The 17745-nt window shown below is 46.6% G+C and overlaps 1 protein-coding gene across 8 annotated transcripts in view; it reads right to left on the reverse strand.

Moving 5' to 3' along the window:
• Window positions 1-1095: 1095 nt before the first annotated feature.
• Window positions 1096-17745, reverse strand: part of EVA1C (eva-1 homolog C) — a 92963-nt gene continuing 76313 nt past the window's right edge. For 6 of the 8 annotated variants that reach the window (XM_053564757.1, XM_053564751.1, XM_053564750.1 and 3 more), the window contains 4 exons: window positions 15632-15775; window positions 7395-7475; window positions 6263-6352; window positions 1096-1667 (listed from right to left, as the gene is read on the reverse strand). In XM_053564757.1, the coding sequence (XP_053420732.1) occupies window positions 1291-1667; window positions 6263-6352; window positions 7395-7475; window positions 15632-15775 (692 nt within the window). In that variant the 3' untranslated portion in view covers window positions 1096-1290. The remainder of the gene's footprint in view (window positions 1668-6262; window positions 6353-7394; window positions 7476-15631; window positions 15776-17745) is intronic. The other 2 variants (XM_053564752.1, XM_053564753.1) reach the window with 2 other exon arrangements.

A 17745-nucleotide genomic window follows, 5' to 3' on the forward strand; every position in this document is an offset into this window, starting at 1 on the left:
CTGCCTTTCCTGAGTCGCTCCAGCCCAGGGACATGGCCCCAATACTTAACCTGGCAGCACTCAGCTTCCTGCTCTGCATATTACCATGGGGCTGATGTGATGATCAAGGAAGATAAGGCCACGAGAGTTCACTGGTGGTAGGCATATGAACTGTAATTCGGTCATTTTTACACTCCAAGCTCCACCAGGACGAAAAAGAAAAAATAAGTTTTCTTACTCTATTCTACAGATATAAGCCTCCATTCACCGGGGGTGCCATCTCAGGGACCCCATCACCAGTCCTCTCATCAGGAGTCTGTTGACTTCTCTTCTGCTCCTTCACCTACCCCTCCCCTACTGGGATAGGACCAAGTTTTTGCAATGACTTGAAAACTAACTCCTAGAGAACTTTGCTCAGAGGGCTGCTGGGTACTCTGGTTGAAGTACTCTGAGGGCTTTTATCACCAGCGGTTCTGCAGTTTTAAACTCTAAACCAAACTTGGCAAACTTTTTCTGTAAAAAGCAAGAAAGTAAAATTTTAGGCATTACAGAGCATACTTCATTTACAAAACCAGTTTGCAGGCCAGATCCATCCTGCTGCCTTTTTGTGTCCAGTCCTTAAGAATGGTTTTTACATTTCGAAATGGACAAAATGTGATGTGAAAATTAAATGAAATTTAACTTTCAATGTTCGTAAAGTTTTATTAGAACACAGCCACATTTGCTCATTATGTATTATCTGTGGCTGCTTTTCAGCTACAACAGAAAGTTGCTAGACATGCCAAAGAGGATATGCCTAAAATATCTGTCATCTTTTTAAGAAAAATTATTCTGACCCTCATTCTAAATGTTACTGGTTAAAATCACTCATGAGCTTACGTCTGCTGACTTGACTATCAGGTGTAGATATTTTATGGCTACATAAGCATCTTCTATTTACTTATCTGTAAGTGAAGGTAACAGTACTATCTCATGAGGCTGTGAAGATCAAATGATTTAGTAAAGCAGCCAGAATAGAACCTGACATTGTAAGTGCTCAATTAATGTGATTTCTAAGTTATGAACAGATTTGTTAATGTGTAGATATGAATTCAAATAAATACAGAAAACAAAGACTTCTTCCCTGCTAATTTATTTTGGCATGTGCGGGAAACAGTTTAAAACATCCCTTTAATTGCTTCCTGGCCTCACCAGTGTTGGATGACAGGACAAATTCTCCTTCATAGAAGGTACAAGTGAATCAGAACTGGAGGGGCATTTTGGATCCTTCCCTCTTCAGAAAGTGCGATTGCATCAAGATGCATCTGGTTTTCAGTAGAACTGGCCCATGTTTCTCGGGAGTGAGGCGTCCAAACCACTGTTCATCCATATTTCCTGAATGATTTGCTCCCTGCGCTCAATCCTTTCTGCAAGCTCTGCAGCCTCTGTGGAACTGTAGACAGGATATGAAGTCCTACAAAACCCAGACAGTTCTCCTGGAAAATCTGAGTCGGAGGAGTCCTCCTCCTCCTCTTCATCCTCACTGTCCTCCTCAGCCTGGTCACTTCCTGGCACCAGATGCTCCCTCCCCAAATGCAGCTCCCGGAAGTCCTTGGTGCAGGACACTTTGATGACCAAGGCACACAGCGTGAGGGCCAGGCCAATGCAAACACTGGACACGAACAGCAGGGCAGCTCTCTCAGGGTGGGCTGTGGGAGGAAGAGGACAGGTCAGGAATTGTGAGTCTTTACCCGTCCAAAGTCCCACGGACACAGACGTCTGCCCAAGCAGATGGCTAATGAGAAACCTCAGTCCAGCACCTTTGAGACCACCCACACCTAGTGACCATATATCCCCACTGATATTTTTAAGGTTTTGAGCACATACAGTCAGTATATATATGTGTATGAGAGAACACTTAGCAGAGGGGCTGAGGGGCCAGATCCCCTGCCAAGTTCAAACTTGGGGTCTGCTACTCACTAGCTCTGTGACTGTGGACAAGTTACATAACTTCTTGGCCATAGTTTCCTCATCCATAAAGTGGGGCTTATAGTACCTTCCTATTATAAAGTTATCATAATTAAATGAGTTAATTCTTGTAAGGCTCTTAGAATACACACAGATAGTAAATGCTCAATAGCGTTAGCTATTAGTAACAGTAGTAGATTATAAAGAATTTATGCACAAGGTATATGTGAATGTAATAATATAATGTTAGCAAAACTTAATTCCATTCTTTATATTAAAAAATAAGTATAAATATTAGTTGTCTCTCAGTATCCATGGTGGATTGATACCAGGATCCCCTTCTCCACACAGGAGATCAAAATCCAGGATGCTTAAGTCTTGTATGTAAAGTGGCATAGTATTTTCATATAACTCATGCATATCCTCCCGTATGGTTAATCTTTAAACTACTTATAATACCTACTACAATGCAAATAATTGTTATGCTGTATTGTTTAGGGAATAATGACCAAAATGAACAAGTCTTCCTGTGTTCAGTACAGGTGCAAACCATCCATTTAAAAAAATGTTTTCAATCTGCAGTTGATGTGGAACCCATAGACACAGGGCTGAATGTAAAAATAAAATGTAAAATAAATAAAAATATAAAATGTAAAAATATAAAAATTTTATAAAGTATAATAAAATATAGAAATAAGATAGACATGAGTATAATATAAAGTTCTAATAACTTCCCCTGAATCCAAACAGGTTGTCTATAGCATAATAAGAGAAATAAAAACAAGGCTGATAGGTAGCATGTGACTGGGTTCTAACCCATTACCTATGTTGGGTCCTTACATTAACCTGGGTAAGAAGGACTGTCTTGCTTTTTTCCTGTCTTTATCCCCACTATATTTCGTGTGCCACTCTGGCTGTTATCACCCTATTCTGGGGAATAATGATCCATTTAACTCCCTCATAACATGGATTAGGAAGTTGACAAAATTTTCCAGTAAATGGCTACATAGTAAATATTTTAGGTTTCAGAAATAACCCAGGCAGTATATTAACCAAAAAGCATGCTATGTGCCAATAAAACTTTATTTATAGATTTGGCCCATGGGCCAGAGTGCTGACCCCTGATATAGATGCTCCAGTGGGGAAGCTACCACCCAATGTTAGAAGGACTCTTTGGGCAGACACAGCCATGAAACTCGGGTTCCAGGTGAGCTCCTGGTGGGGTGCACAGTTGGTATCCCCACATTTTCTCAGTACATCTCAACCCCAGGCTCATGTCTATCCTTCTAAGTAGGAAGACTGTTGTCTTCACTCGCTCCATCCTTCCCCAGAGCTGTGAATAGAGCTTCAAACCTCAAGGGCAGAGTTTCATGTCCAGTTAAAGGATCTGGCCGCTGTGACTTGCCTGGAGAGGTGGAACTGGGACAGTTTATCTTCTTGAAAACTGAAACCTCCCCATTCTGCTTCCTTCACTTGCAGGTGGAGTCATTGGACTCAAATGTGGTGTTCTTTCTTGCCTTCACCCCTGCTAGTGTGATCTCATCTCTCTTTAAGACCTAGATGTCTTAATCCAAAATTTATTTTGGCTGGGGGAGGGGCAGTAATTTGTGTTTGCAGTGCTATTAATAACCACATATTTTCCCTAAGGGTCAAGGTATTTAGCAGACTTCATTGACTACTGACACGTAAGTAACCTTAGGGAGACTAGTGGGGGCTTTTGTTCATTCCTGAGTATGGCGGCAGAATGGGGAATGGCACTCAGAACAGTCTAGTAGTAACGCACAGAAAGATGCCAAGACCTGAGGCTCTGACGTGGGGGGCAAGTCATTTCCCCCTCTCCCCGCTGCAGATCAAAGCCTCACTCTCCTGACCTCACCCTCTCCTTCCTCTCTCTGACTCCTTCTCCCTTCCCGCTGCAGCCCTTCTGCCCTCAATCTTCCAGACACTGTCCTCTCCATCCTCCTCTTCTGTGGCGCTCTCTTAGGCCTCTCCAGGCAGCCACTCCTCAACATAAACCTCCAGCCCCATCGGCAGTGACGCTGATGCTGCTGCCTTTGAGCAGCCCTGTATGTGAGGGAACTGAACCCATCCCTTTGTCACCTTTCTCAGCCGTCTACAGTCAGACCAGGGCCAGTTCTGGACAGAAACAACTCCATCCTGGTCAAGCCTCTGGGAACAATGATCACCCTGGCCTGGCCCTCCCCCAGCCTTGGTGTCTACATAGCAGGGGTCAGGTCAGAGGACAGAGGAGGGTGCACGGTCTGGCTCTGCCATAGACAGACTCTGTTACTCTCTTTTTATTTTTTTAAGGACTCTGGGTAGACAGAATTAGATTAGTCATAATCCTTTGGACATGAGTTACTCTCTTCATTGATTAATACATAGCCTCCTCTATGTTCCTTTCTTTAGTGAATTACCTTTAATACTGTAACAGGCAGCTGTGCTGCGAATGAGCACTGGCCTGGGAGCCTGTACTGGTCTCACTGTACTTCCTCATGCCCGGGCCTCGCCATCAAGATGACTACCACCTAAATGCCACGGTCATTACTCCCCTGCTTGCTTTTCCATATAGTTCACTTTTGTTTTTTTTTTTTTGGAGACAGAGTCTCATTCTGTCATCCAGGCAGGAGTGCAGTGGCTTGATCATAGCTCACTGCAGCCTTGAACTCCTGAGCTCAAGCCATCCTCCTACCTCGGCCTCCTGAGTTGCTGGGTCTACGAGTGTGCACTACTATTGATTGTGCGAGTGTGCCTGGCTATTGATTGACTAAGACAGAGTCTTACTATGTCACCCTCAGTAGACTGCCCTGGTGTCATAGCTCTTAGCAACCTTAAACTCTTGGGCTCAAGTGATCCTCTTGTCTCAGCCTCCCGAGAAGCTGGGACCACAGGTGCCCATGATGGCATCCAGCTAGTTTTTCTCGGATCTTGCTCGTGCTCTGGCTGCTCCAGAACTCCTGAGCTCAAGTCATCCTCCCACCTGGGCCTCCCATGGAATCTTTACATTTTAAACAATGACAATTATCAGAAACAGCAAGATGTGGAAATGGAAGGGTGGTTAGAAAAGAGAAGATTCACAGAGAAAACTAACTACACCCCACACTCTACACACAGGAGGAATACTGGTGTAGGAAGACAGGTGATGGAAAGTCAGGGGACTGCAAGACTTAACTCTCTGCCTCCCACGCCAAGAGTTCCCTTAAGTTTTTATATTCCTCTAAGACAAGCTTACCCCAAATAGTCCCATCTCTGTAGGCCTTGAGTAGTAATACTGTTATGAGTTACGTAAATGTCTATTTATTTTACTGAAGATCTCCAAAGTTTGGGCGTCTCTGAATAGAGTCAAACAGACCAGACCTTGTTAAAACTTGCACTTGACTTTCCGAAATATGCTCTATCTTAAAGCAGTGGTTCTCAACCTTCCTAATGCCACAACCTTTTACTACAGTTCCTGTGGGTCGCGACCCACACACAAGTTGAAAACCGCTGATCTTACAGTAAGTGGAGAGGGCAGTGAGGCAAGATTGTACACATGCTTCCCCTCACCAAGGGGCCCGCAGCACGGCCGACCTCTGTGCAAACCTTTTTGCTCTGCTAATTCGGGAGGGCTGAGTCTGATCAATCCTCATGGGGAAGATTAACAAGGGAATCCTTGGTAACTGTGAGAAATAACACTCACGACTAAGAACATGGTTCTGTCTTCATGAGGCATGACCTGTTTTGTTTACTAAGTGATCTTCTGGCTCGTTTTTCTTCCAGCCAGTGGTGGAAATTCAATAATCCCAGGCCCTTCTCAACTTGTACACTTGGAAAATGCATTTCTTGGGTTCCTACTTTTCTTTTTACGTTTTTATTTTTTAAATATTATCCTTATTAAAAATATTTTATAGTACTCTTTAAAAATGATCAATTACTGCTATTACCCTACATTTTGCTATATTTCTTTTCTTTCAGATTAATATGAAGGTGCACTTGTTTAGGTTATATTATTCTCATTTCTAAGGTAAAGTTCAAGTTGTAGTGGAGCCCTTCACCCAGGGGTGTGCTGAACATCCTCACATGGTGCCCGGGTTCCTACTTTTCCAATGGGGAAATCTCCGTGAAGCCCAACTCATAAATCATGTGACGATCTTGTTGCTGTGGTTTTCCTTTTGGTTGCCTGGTTGCAACTGCACCTGAATTCATGTCTCTGTGTTTCTGAAGCTACAAGACTTCAGCTGGCATGTCAAACTGAAGCCATTTCTCTTCAGCTGAGTGTTGTAATTGAACAGTACATTTGTTAATAAATTTTAGTAAATCCATCAGCATTCCAGGAAGCTTCGACTCATTGACCTACCTCTAATGTAAGCAAATGCTGCCAGGGAGTTGCTAACAATAACTCCATCTTTCCTCAGAACCCTCGATTCGCTTGGGTCAAAGTTTATACCTGTTTCATAAAAAATGCAAGACCAATTAATCCCAGCTGTTCACAGTACGCCTGTCCCAAGGGACTCCCACTGCTCCTAACCCAGGACTGCCAGAATAATTAAAAGTCATCGAAATCAAATGGGCCTCTGACTAATTTATAGGAGACTAAGCCAGAAAGAGTGCTCAGGAAGCAGTCCCTGAAAATATTAAATTAGAAAAGGGATTAGAAATGTTTTAAAGTGTCGGTTCCAACTTTAGGGGCAGCTCACCCACTCTGCTGCAGAAGGGAACCAGTGTTGTTTCCCATCCTTAGGGCAGTGGCCTGTATTGCTTCTTGGAGGCTTAATAATGTATCACTTTAACCATGGAGTTGCTATCTCTCTGTTGACCCCAAATAGTACAACCTGGAATTATTGGAGTGAGGTTGTGTTAGGTTGCTTTTGCAACTGACAGTAAAATGTGAGGCAAGTCTGCTTTCAGATGCCTGGTTACTCAGCTGGGATAGAGCTCAGTGAGCCCGTGATGGGGCTGCCTGGACACAGGACAAACTCTCACCACCCAAAGCCTAAGATCCTAGAAGCTCAACTTGGTCTCTGTAGTTTCCATCGGGAGCCCCGTGGGTCTGGATTCCATTCTAGACTTGATAAGAAAGTCATAATGTTCACTCCTCCCCATCTACAAAAATCAAGTGAAATAAGGAGGAAGGTGGTGTGTACCCGTAGGTCCGTGCTGGCTCTGGCCCACCAGGGTTCCTTCCTATAGGAGCATCTTTGCAATAAGCTCGTGATATAACCCAAGAACCCTGAATTTATTTCTGAGCACATCTCCTTTTTGAAGTAATTTTTCTTTTAGGAAGTGAAAAGAGAACAAAGGGGCGGCTTATTCTACTTCTGATTTGAAAAATAAAACCAAAACAAAACGGGGCAGCCATCAGCGGCAGCACTGTCACCACCAGGACCTGTGGCTCAAACACACCTCCTTTCCACAGTGCACCCACCTGTGGGCACATGAGGTCAGATTACTTTTACTTAGAAATGCTGGTAGTATACCATAAAAATTACCATATTCAGCGTCTTTCTGCTTCGAAGAAGGTTTTAGATTAGCAACGGCTGGATCAATCGCTGCAAGAATGTTCTTTGGAACTAAAAGCCAAAAAGAAATATTTTAAATACTTGGCATATTAAAAAAGTGTGTGCTTAGTATATTTTTAAAGTGCAATGCAGATAAGATTTTAAAAATCACTTTCAAGTCAATATAAGAATCACCCTTCCTGTTAGATACACATATATACACACACATTGGTACCTGTGTGATCACAAATGTCCCAGAAAGGTGAAATTTGAAGTCCATTTTACAATGTTAAAATAAATGACAACATGAATAAATAAACAAGATGTGGTATATTCATCCCATAGAATACAATCAGTAATACAAAGGAATTAAATGTTGGTAATCCTCAACACAGTGTTTTGAACCTCAAAAACACTATGTTTAGTGAAAGAAGTTAGCCGCAAAAAACCATCTAGCATATAATTCCATTTATACAAAATATCCAGAAAAGGTAACTCTAGAGACAGAAACTACATTAGTGGTTACCTGGAAGCAGGGGGAAATGGGCATGCGAGAACTTTTTGGGTTCATGAAAATATTTTAAGACGAGGGTGTGGTGATGGTTGCACAACTGCAAATGTATTAAAAAAATCTCTCAATTATATTTACTTAAAAATAAAGCTGGTAACTCTGAACTGCTTTTGCAGTAAAGCAAAATGACTGTGACCAACTCAAGGTCCACTGCTGACCTCTCCCCAGCCCCTTTCTGTCTCTCTGCTTCCATGATAAACCTAAGGAGAATTCTAAGACTATGCAAGAGAGATTTGCTAAATATTATCAGGAAGGACTGTAGAAGGTCGTGTAATCAACTCCTTTGGAAGGTGGTTTAAGATCCCGCCAAACTGGCCGAGCACAGTGGCTCATGCCTGTTAACCCCAGAACTCTGGGAGGCTGAGGTGGGTGGATTGCTTGACCTCATGAGCTCAAGACCAGCCTGAGCAAAACCAAGATGCTGTCTCTACTAAATATAGAAAAATTAAGGCAAAAGGATCTCTTGAGCCAGAGTTGGAGGTTCCTGTGAGCTATGATGTCATGGCATTCTTTCTTTTTTTTTTTTTTTTTGTAGAGACAGAGTCTCACTTTACGGCCCTCAGTAGAGTGCCGTGGCCTCACACAGCTCACAGCAACCTCCAACTCCTGGGCTTAAGCGATTCTCTTGCCTCAGCCTCCCGAGTAGCTGGGACTACAGGCGCCCACCACAACACCTGGCTATTTTTTGGTTGCAGTTTGGCCGGGGCCGGGTTTGAACCTGCCACCCTCGGTATATGGGGCCGGCGCCTTACTGACTGAGCCACAGGCGCCGCCCATGGCATTCTTTCTAGGGCGACAGCTTGAGACTCAGTCTCAAAAAGAAAAAAAAAAAAGATCCTGTCAAACTGACCTTAAGAATAAACCATGGGATATGAGAATCCCCGGGCAAAGCAGCCAGTAGATGACAGCGCAGCTGAAGCAGAGGGTGAAGCAAGAATTCTGCAGGCCACGCACATGGCCACAGCCTGCGAAAAGGGAGAGGAAACCACATATTCTTGTTGCAGAAAACTGCTTATTTTTGTTTGCTCTTTAGCCCAGCAGAAATCGGGGAAAAGTAGCAACAGGAAATAGAGGGGAAGCCAATACAAACGGTGCAAGTTCAACTGCACTACTTTATTAAAAAAAGAACTGGCTTCAGCAGCAAAAAAACCTCATTTCTTTTCTTGACGTGCTTAACTAAATTCTTCCATGAGGTCTCAGGACGAGCAAGCAGAGATGCTCCTGGATTGTTCATTGCTCATGTACAGGAGGCCCTGGCGCCTTTGTGCCCATCAGCAGCGAGGGAGACTTTCCAGGGAGGTGCAGTGAAGATGCTGGAGACAGCTGAAGCTGTCCAGGGCCTCAGAGGAATGCCCCTTGGCTTTCCAGGGGGACGCCACTCATCCCAGGTCCGTGGCAGAGCCCTGGAGAGCTGAGCTGTGCTGCTGGAAAATGCCTTCTGATTAAATAAGCTCTTGCTCACTCGGGGTCCTGAGAAGACGGCACTGCTTTTCACATTTGGCTTTTCCTCACCCTCCAGCCAGAGGAGGGCCTTGGCTCTCTGCAAATGCCAGTTTGAGAAAGAGCCAGAATTTTACAGAGAAGCTGAGAGAGGTACAACATTCTAGGATGAGCTTTGCAGAATAACCATGGACTCATAAGAATAAATTGCCAATGTATGACACAGGCCACGGCAGGAAACCTGCCCATTTGCTATGCAAAAGTGGCTCTGCTGCTGGGACCATCAACAGGTGTCAACATATCTGTCGATTTTTGCATCTCCTTGTTTCAAACTGGTTCAGAGTGAGACTGGGACTGGGGTGTGACTAACACCCCTCAAACCCGCCCCTCTCCACTTTAAATACATGTGTGGAAACACCAGCTAACCATTCTCCACAGAGTCCCAGGATGTGCGGGAGCCTGCTCGCAAAGTTTAAAGAGTGCATCTCCCACAATCCTCCCAGCGGCCTGGTGCAGACGTGTCATTACCCATCCCTGCAGATGTGAAGAAACAAGGTTCAAAGATGCTCCATTCACCTAGGAAGACCCAAACCTTCACCTCCTGGGGTGGCTTACACTGCACTCTTGCCATGAAGCTATTCTGTCTGTGGGACATTCAGCCTTTGGGAATTGGATAACAGATTATTTTAAAGGACTGTAAAGATGGCAAAGTGATTCCCACTCAGGAAGTCCCCGCTGAGTCTATTTAGGTGAAATCATAACCATTCTAATGGACTTGAATGGTTTGTTAAATTTGGCAGGGGCCCCCCGCCTTGATTTGTGTATCTATTTTTTGCCAAATCTGTGTCAGTGCAAACTTCTATAGAGAATCTCCACAGGTTGGACTTTGGGTCCAAAATAATTTTTCACATCAGAGACAAAAGTGACCTCTACTTAGCTGCTTCTCTTCCTCAGGGGGTGCCCAGGTTGCGTGGGCAGCTCCAAACCCTGTGCCACCATTTTGCCTGTCCCCACCATCTAGGAGAAGCTATAGTGGCCCCAGGGAAATGTCAGGGTGGGGATGCTGGCTATCCCAGGGATGGTGACTCTCAAGGAGCAGTGGGCTGGGAAAGAGCCCTCTCTGTAGAGAGGCGGGAGAGACCTGGCTGAGTTCTCCAGGTCTGAGAGGAGGAGAAAAGCCTAAAACCCAGCATTTCTAAGAAATTTATCTAATGGCAAAGCTTTAGCAGTACATTAAAGAAGAAGGCTTGAGTGATGGATCCCCAAACCCAATCAATGACCAAATGCTGTGTTCTGAGTGCCCTGACACCAGCCAGGCTTGTGGGCTACAGTTAGAAAAGCAAAGTCCCCATCCCAAATCACTCCCCTGAGGCTCTTCAAGGGGAAGAGCTGAGTTCTCCACTCAGCTTAAAAGCAGTGGTGGTGTGGGAGAAAGCAGAACTATAATTAAATGAAGCTCTATGAAAAAGGAAGGAGTGATCTTTTTAAAAATGCAAATTGATAATGTCTCTGGAGAAAACCTTTCAATGGCTTCACCTCACCCTTGGGCACAAGCCAAACCTCAGCTGCCCATCCCAGGTCCCTGCTGTCTCTGCTCCCAGCTCACCTCCTGGTCTACAAGGCCATTACTTCCGCCCTCCCTCCTCCCTACTTCCACCTGCCACTCCCCCCCCCCCCCAAGGTTTCTCTTGCTTTAAATGCCCCTTCCTCTGGGAAACTCTCCTGGTCCCCAAGTCCCCCAGGCCCCCTCCCATGGCCCCACAGGATGGAACTGACCACCTTGTGTCCTGCAGCCCGTGAGGGCAGGAGCTATACTGCTGACACAGTTTCCCTACCCCCACCTCCATGCCTGCCTGTAGCTGGTGCTCAGTTAACACGTGTGACGTGAATTAAGGCCACAATACAAGAGTATGTCCCCTCACCCTGTCCCTTTATGATCTAAAAATAGAGGGCAGCTGGGTTCAGCTGCAGAGCAGTTGGCCACTACCTGATGGACACCAGTGTCCCTCTGACAGGCAGATGCTCATTTCCTTTTCTCCCCCAGAACACCCTGGCTGGCTGTGCAGTAAGCACAGGCTGTGGCTGAGGCACTCCTGCCCGGCAGGGCCATTCCGGAGATCGGTGCCATGTGCTTCTTCAAAGATGAAGTTCTCCGAAACAGGGATGGCATGTCATGATTTAGCGCTTACCCCTGACAGAACACTCTGCCCTCCTGGGGTGGGGTACTAGGTCAACAGAAGGAGCTTGCTGGGTGACATAGCAAAGCCTAGGTGGACACAGAGGTTGGACGCGTGGCACTGGAAGAAGAGATGCCTAATGGCTCTTCCCTGATCTTAAGAATATCCCGACTCGGGTGGTAGGACGGGCTGGGTTCCCCTCCAACAACTACGCTTGCAATCACATTGCCTGGTCTCTGGCCAGAGCTGATCAAAGTTGCCTGACACCAGCCCAGCCCAAACCAGCCAAGGAACTATCTTTCTGTCAAAATAAAGATGGAAAGGCTGCAAGTCTCCACACTGGTGGAACCATGACATTAAATACTACCCAGGGCCTTGGAGTGGCCAAATTCCATCAGGCCTAGGCTCAGAGAGGCTTCTGCCGTGGCAGGGACGGGGACAGAATGAGGAAGCAGAGAGAGAAGGAGAGAATAAGGAAGTGAGAACAGAGAGAGACGGGGACAGATGCTCTCCAGGGCAGTTTCGGGCTCAGCCCCATCGCAAGGCCTTGCTTTCCTGACCAGCTGCTGGAGCTGAACTTCTGGCCATACGGTGCCTCCCCGCCCCTTATGGCTCAAACCAGGTCAACTCAGTCCCTTCACTCGCATCCAGAGCCCTAACTAAGACAGGTTCACTTGGACACCAACTGCTGGGACTCTCTGGAATCCTCAAGTCAGCTTCCATATCAGTCCAGAGAACTTAAAAAATATTAGGGTTCATGTAGTTTCGGTGAGCTACAAAATGGGCAGAGCTGCGAATCATGTTCTAACGATTCAGATTTCACCCTGAAGGGCCATCTGGTGGGGGTGGGGGGTGTTTAAAAATGTCGGCCTCTAAGGAAAGAATTATGGGTTGGCAGTCAGTTTCTTTCAGCACCCTGAAGATGGTCTTTCACCGCTCTGTTAGTCTGCTACCCCGATAGAAGTACAGATGCTGCTCCATTCACGATAGGGCTGTATCCCTATAAACCAACTGGAAGTTGAAAATATTGTAAGTCAGAAGCACATTTAATCACCTAAACTACTGAACAGCATGCCACAGCCTACCCAACAAAGTGATCAGGACACTGACATTAGCCTACAGTTGGGCAAAAATAATTTAACACAAAGCTCATTTTATTATGAAGCATTGATTATCTCAGGTAAAAAAATGTCAGCTACTTAGAAAGTGGAAAGTGTCTGTCACGGGTGTGGGGCGACCCTGCCTGCTGCATGGTAGAGTTACCCCCTCCCTTGGAATAGTGCTTGGGGACCACACTGATGATCAAGGGACACTGCCACGGGAGATAAGGAGGACACTCTCAACACTCCCACCTCCTCTCCATGCACTTGCTCTCCATCTCTCAGCCCTTCTTGCTCCCACCTCCCTGGAAACCCCTCCACTCTGGCCCTCTCGCCGCTCTCTGTTGTTGCCGGCCAGCCCTAGAGGGAGCCACACAGCTGGGTAGACCAGCTGTCCCGAGAACCTCAGGTCAATGTCGCCACCGCACTTGGCCACATTGCCACTGCACTTCTCAAGTCAGCCCTGTCACGTACGCTTCTCCTGGGCCCTCAACTCCCCAAACCCCTCTCTTCTCCCCCTGTATCACTGCTGAGGTCCTCATCTCACACTGTTTTCGAGAAGACACAGGCCACATGATAGGAGTTCCAAGGCCCCCCGCCCTCCCATCGAAGATCCACCTCCCCCTCTCTGCTTCTCCTGGACCCCAGTCCTCCCAGCATCCCTGGTCTCTTCAGTATCTCTCATTTCCACTTTCCGAAGGGTTCTCCAAGCCACCCAGTTTTTACATGTCTCCTGGTGCCACTCTGGCTAAGTCGTCCGCCCGTTGCAGCCTCCTGGTCTTCCCGCTTCTATTCTGCCACCTCATCCGTCCTCCACCCTGCAGCCAAGACGTCCTTGCGGCCCCCCCTGCAGAGACAACGTGCCCATGAAGACCTCACAGGCCTCCTTTATGCTCTGGCCTAGAAGCGATGACACTGATGACACGGAGTCACAACCACATCTCTAAGTTCAACGAGGTGGAGAATCAAGTTCAACGAGGTATCCTGTGTGCCCAGAACCTGACTGGCACTCGTCCCCAGACCCCACAGGACCTGGTCCCAACCTCTCCAGCACCATCCTCCTCCTCGCCAGCTCCCTTCCTCTACCTCTCAGCACCCAATGTCCCGATGCCACCCACCCTCCTAGCATGCGGCTGCAAGTTCACTTCAGAGGAGTATTCTGGAAGGCTTTTTGAACCACCTCTCCCAGGATAAACTAGGGCCACTCCACTGCTATCCTCGTCATATCCTGCCCTTTTCTGAAATAGCTTTATCACGATGGGTAACAATAGGTGTGTCTATTTGTTCAATGTCCATCTCTCTCCCCGGACCGTAAACCCCAGAAGGACAGGACCATGCCTCTTTGTTTCCTGCGGAATCCCTGGCACCCGGGACAGCTCCTGACACAGAGAACGTGCCCGCGCCATCCTGATGAGTGCATGACTGAGGGAAAAAAGCTTGAACTGAGACACGTGGGCCCTAGGCTCTGAAAGCTCATCTCAACACTGGGTGGAAGGAGCCATGGCCCTGGGAACGCGTCAGACCTCAGCAGGCTGAAGTCCTGCTCCTCATTCAACCCTCAGCGAAGGAGGCTGAAGTTCTAGAACCTCAGGAGACGGATGTTGGCTCCTAGGGGAACCTCAGCCACCCACTGCTGCTTGGCCATGGCTCCTGTCACATGAGTGTGGGTGCTCGTGAACACATTTACACAGTGGCTTCATGGTCCTTATCACAACATTGATAATGAAGAGAACAAAATATTTAGGTCAGGATGTAAGGGAATAAAAAGGAACATGGCGCTGATACACGCTCAAACGTGCATGAGCCTTGAAAACGTGCTAAGAAAAGAAGGCAGACACCAAGGATTGGGCCTCGGGTGCTCCCATTTATAGGAAATGCCTAAAAGAGGCAAAAATCCATTAAAGACGGGAAGTAGATTGGTGGTTGCCTGGGGCTGGGGACAGGTGTCCCTATGGGGTGGGTTGGGGGGCATAATTGGTAGAGGATAGTTTCTTTCAGAGGTGATTAGAATATTCTGGAACTCACTGTGGTGATGGTTGCACAATTCTGTGACTACACTAAAAACCATTCATCTTGTATGCTTTCACAGGTGGATTGTGTGGTCTGTGAATGGTTTTTCAACCAAGCTGCTACCAAAAAAAAAAAAAAAAAGTGCCCAGGGATGTTTGGCAGGAGAAAAAGAAGTTTCCAAGAACATAAGGATCAAGTTCCTTGGTTATAGTTCTTTTTGCTTGTCCTTTGCTTTCATGCTGATTTCAAAAAGAAAAGCAAAAAACAGTCAGCATAGTAGGATTACAAACTGGAACTCCACAGTACACTCAGGAAATAGTGAACTGCTGATTTGTTTTTAAGAAGCTTTATGAAATTAGAATCTAAACAAAGCAAGCATTTCGTTTTATTATTTAAAGACACTAGGAAAACAAAGTAATGCTGTCGTGTAACATTTTTAATTGTTTTAGGGTAAGCATTTGATCTGTTGACTCAATGCTGTGGGCACGTCGATAAAGTAGCTATTGGCAGCACAGCGAGTTGGTCATTCAGGGCCTGAAAGCAACAGGGAAGGTCACACTGGAGCCAGACAGTACCGCCGTGAACTTGCATGACATCCCAATAAATTCTACAGCCTCTTAAGAACCAAGATTAAAATCACTGGTATCAATTGTACCCTTATTTTCTTGTTCTCCTACCCTCCCCACTGCCGATCAGATTGCTCAAAGCACTTTTAAAACAAATTTTGACCCAAGAAAATTCTATTGCTTATCTGATGTGAATGTTATAAACAAGAAAAAAGGATAGGAAAAAAGGGGGGACTCTTGGATATCTGGGCTATTCAGCAGCAGGAGGAGAGTTGTGTGGCTTGTTCCACGCAAACTCCTTCCGTCCATGTCATTAGCGCCCCACAAAGAGGCAGGGTCTTCAGGCAGCTGGGTCTGCTCTTACCGCAGGCGTAGGTCACAGTGAGGTATTTTTTCACTCCTGGCAGACAGGGGCTTCCGAAGTGCTGATTGTTGACAATGACTTTGCATCTCTGTTTCCCATAGCACCTTCTGGATAGTACTTGCAGAGCTGAGTAAGACAAGCAATCTGAAAGGCAGGAAACAGCCACAGAACTTCATGCTGTGATCCACACACGGCCACCTCATAGCTTATGGCATCCTCTGAAAAGAAATATACTGAGCTGGATTTCAAGTCAAATGAAGGGTTTCTCTGCTTATTTTCTGTCTCACGAAAGTACCCAATATGGGCAAGGCCAGCTTCCTGGTCAGGTCCTGGAAGTCTCTGAACTTGGTTTAATGCTCTGCCACTCTGCACTGTGCCCTGCAAATTATGTAGCAGGTCCTACGTGTGGGGCAGGTAAATATGAAGAACATTGAAGGAAGGTTCTTGGTTCCTTTATGATCTTTGCCACTCTTTGAGTTATTCTTATTTATTTGAGAATCCAATTCTCCCACATGAACATAAGCTCCACGATGGACTATTTATGTTTTGTTTATCATCAAATTCCCATGTCTAGCCCACTGTAGAACCCAATAAATAACTGATGAATGAATGAATAAAATAAACCAATAAACGCAAGGACAGGTTTCTCAGCACCCTGGCATAAAGCCATCTTAACTGGACACCTATGGAGGGTGAAGCTCTGTGCTATGTACTGTCAGAAAAACCAGCAAGAAGAGCCTGCCTTGCACTTGTAGGCCGGGCAGTGGAGCCGGAGAGACAAAAACCACCTGTGGGAGCAGGTGTCTAGCAGTGGGGAACAGTGAAAGAGTGTCAGCGGGGTGTGGCCCAGACAAGAGCTGCTGCGTCAGAGGCGGGAGAGATCCCTGGGGGCAGGAGAGGAGCTGGATCATGAGAGAAAGAGCAGGAAGTCGGTGGAAGCAGGCAAGAGGGAAATGCATGACGGCTCAGGAGAGTGGGTGGGAGTGCTGTGCGGTGCTGGCCGTGGGCTGGCAGGGCAGCCTGGCAAACGAATGCAGCAAGACAGTGACTGCTTTTGAAGGCTTTGCTAAAAGGATTTGGACTTTATCCTGAAAGCAGCAGGGAGCTTAAAGAGATGGTCTGATACTACTGTCCTCTGAGGACAGTGTACAGGATGACCCCCAAGGCAGGGAGAGCAGTTTGGAAGCAATCTCAGAATACACAATGGGGGGAGTTAAGGGCTTGAAGAACAGGAAACAGAGGAGAGAATTTCAGAGACCGTGCAAAGTTTGGTTCACTGTTCCAAGCACCTTCTCGGCACTCGTATGTTAACTGATGTAATGTTCCCAGCAGCCTTAAGAGATGGGCTATTTGTAAAACACACATGTGTACACGCACACACACATCAATTCTGTGGCTGCAAATGCAGAATGGGAAGGTTCTGTAAGCTCATACAGCTAGAGGCAGCAGGCCCACAGGGCTCTACTCCCCGGGTCTCCAGTGGTGAGTGAGCTACCAAAGATGATTTCACATCCTGAGCTGGAGGAAGAGTGGTGCTGCCAGCAGGGAGAGGGAAAATCAGTAGGAGCAGGCAGTGTGGAAGGAAGGATGAGAAATTCATTAAGAAAATAATAACAATATTGGCCTGCACTTGAGATGGGAGGGGGCTCTCAAGAGAATTCTCAGATCTGGAGATGCCCCTGGGAGGTTTATGCCTTGGGAGCCCAGGGCTGGTGCTGTGACATAGGGGTGGCCCAGGGAGACAGCGTGTGTGTGGAAACAGGGGCAGTCTGCTTATGTCTTACAGATGCCAAAATGCCCCTACTCTCTGCATTTCCTGGGACTCTCTCCAGCCTCACCTCTTCCTTCTCAGCTAGGCTTCTAGAAAGGGTCCTCTATTTTCCCTGCCCCTGCCATGTTCCCCCCTCTGCCAACTGCATTCCTTTCCCAATGCTTCAGTCCCACATGCCCTAAAACTGACTCCCCCGACAGTCACAGGGACCTGCCATTGTGCTATCCAAGAGATAAGAGCTGGTCCTCAGCCTTTGCTATCTCTGGAAGTTCTGAGGCCTGAGGACACCTGTTGAAGGTTTCTCACTGATCCAGGCTCCTTGGCATCTGTCACCAAGATTTGT

Source organism: Nycticebus coucang, chromosome 16, assembly GCF_027406575.1.
Source record: "Nycticebus coucang isolate mNycCou1 chromosome 16, mNycCou1.pri, whole genome shotgun sequence".
Lineage (NCBI taxonomy): Eukaryota > Metazoa > Chordata > Mammalia > Primates > Lorisidae > Nycticebus > Nycticebus coucang.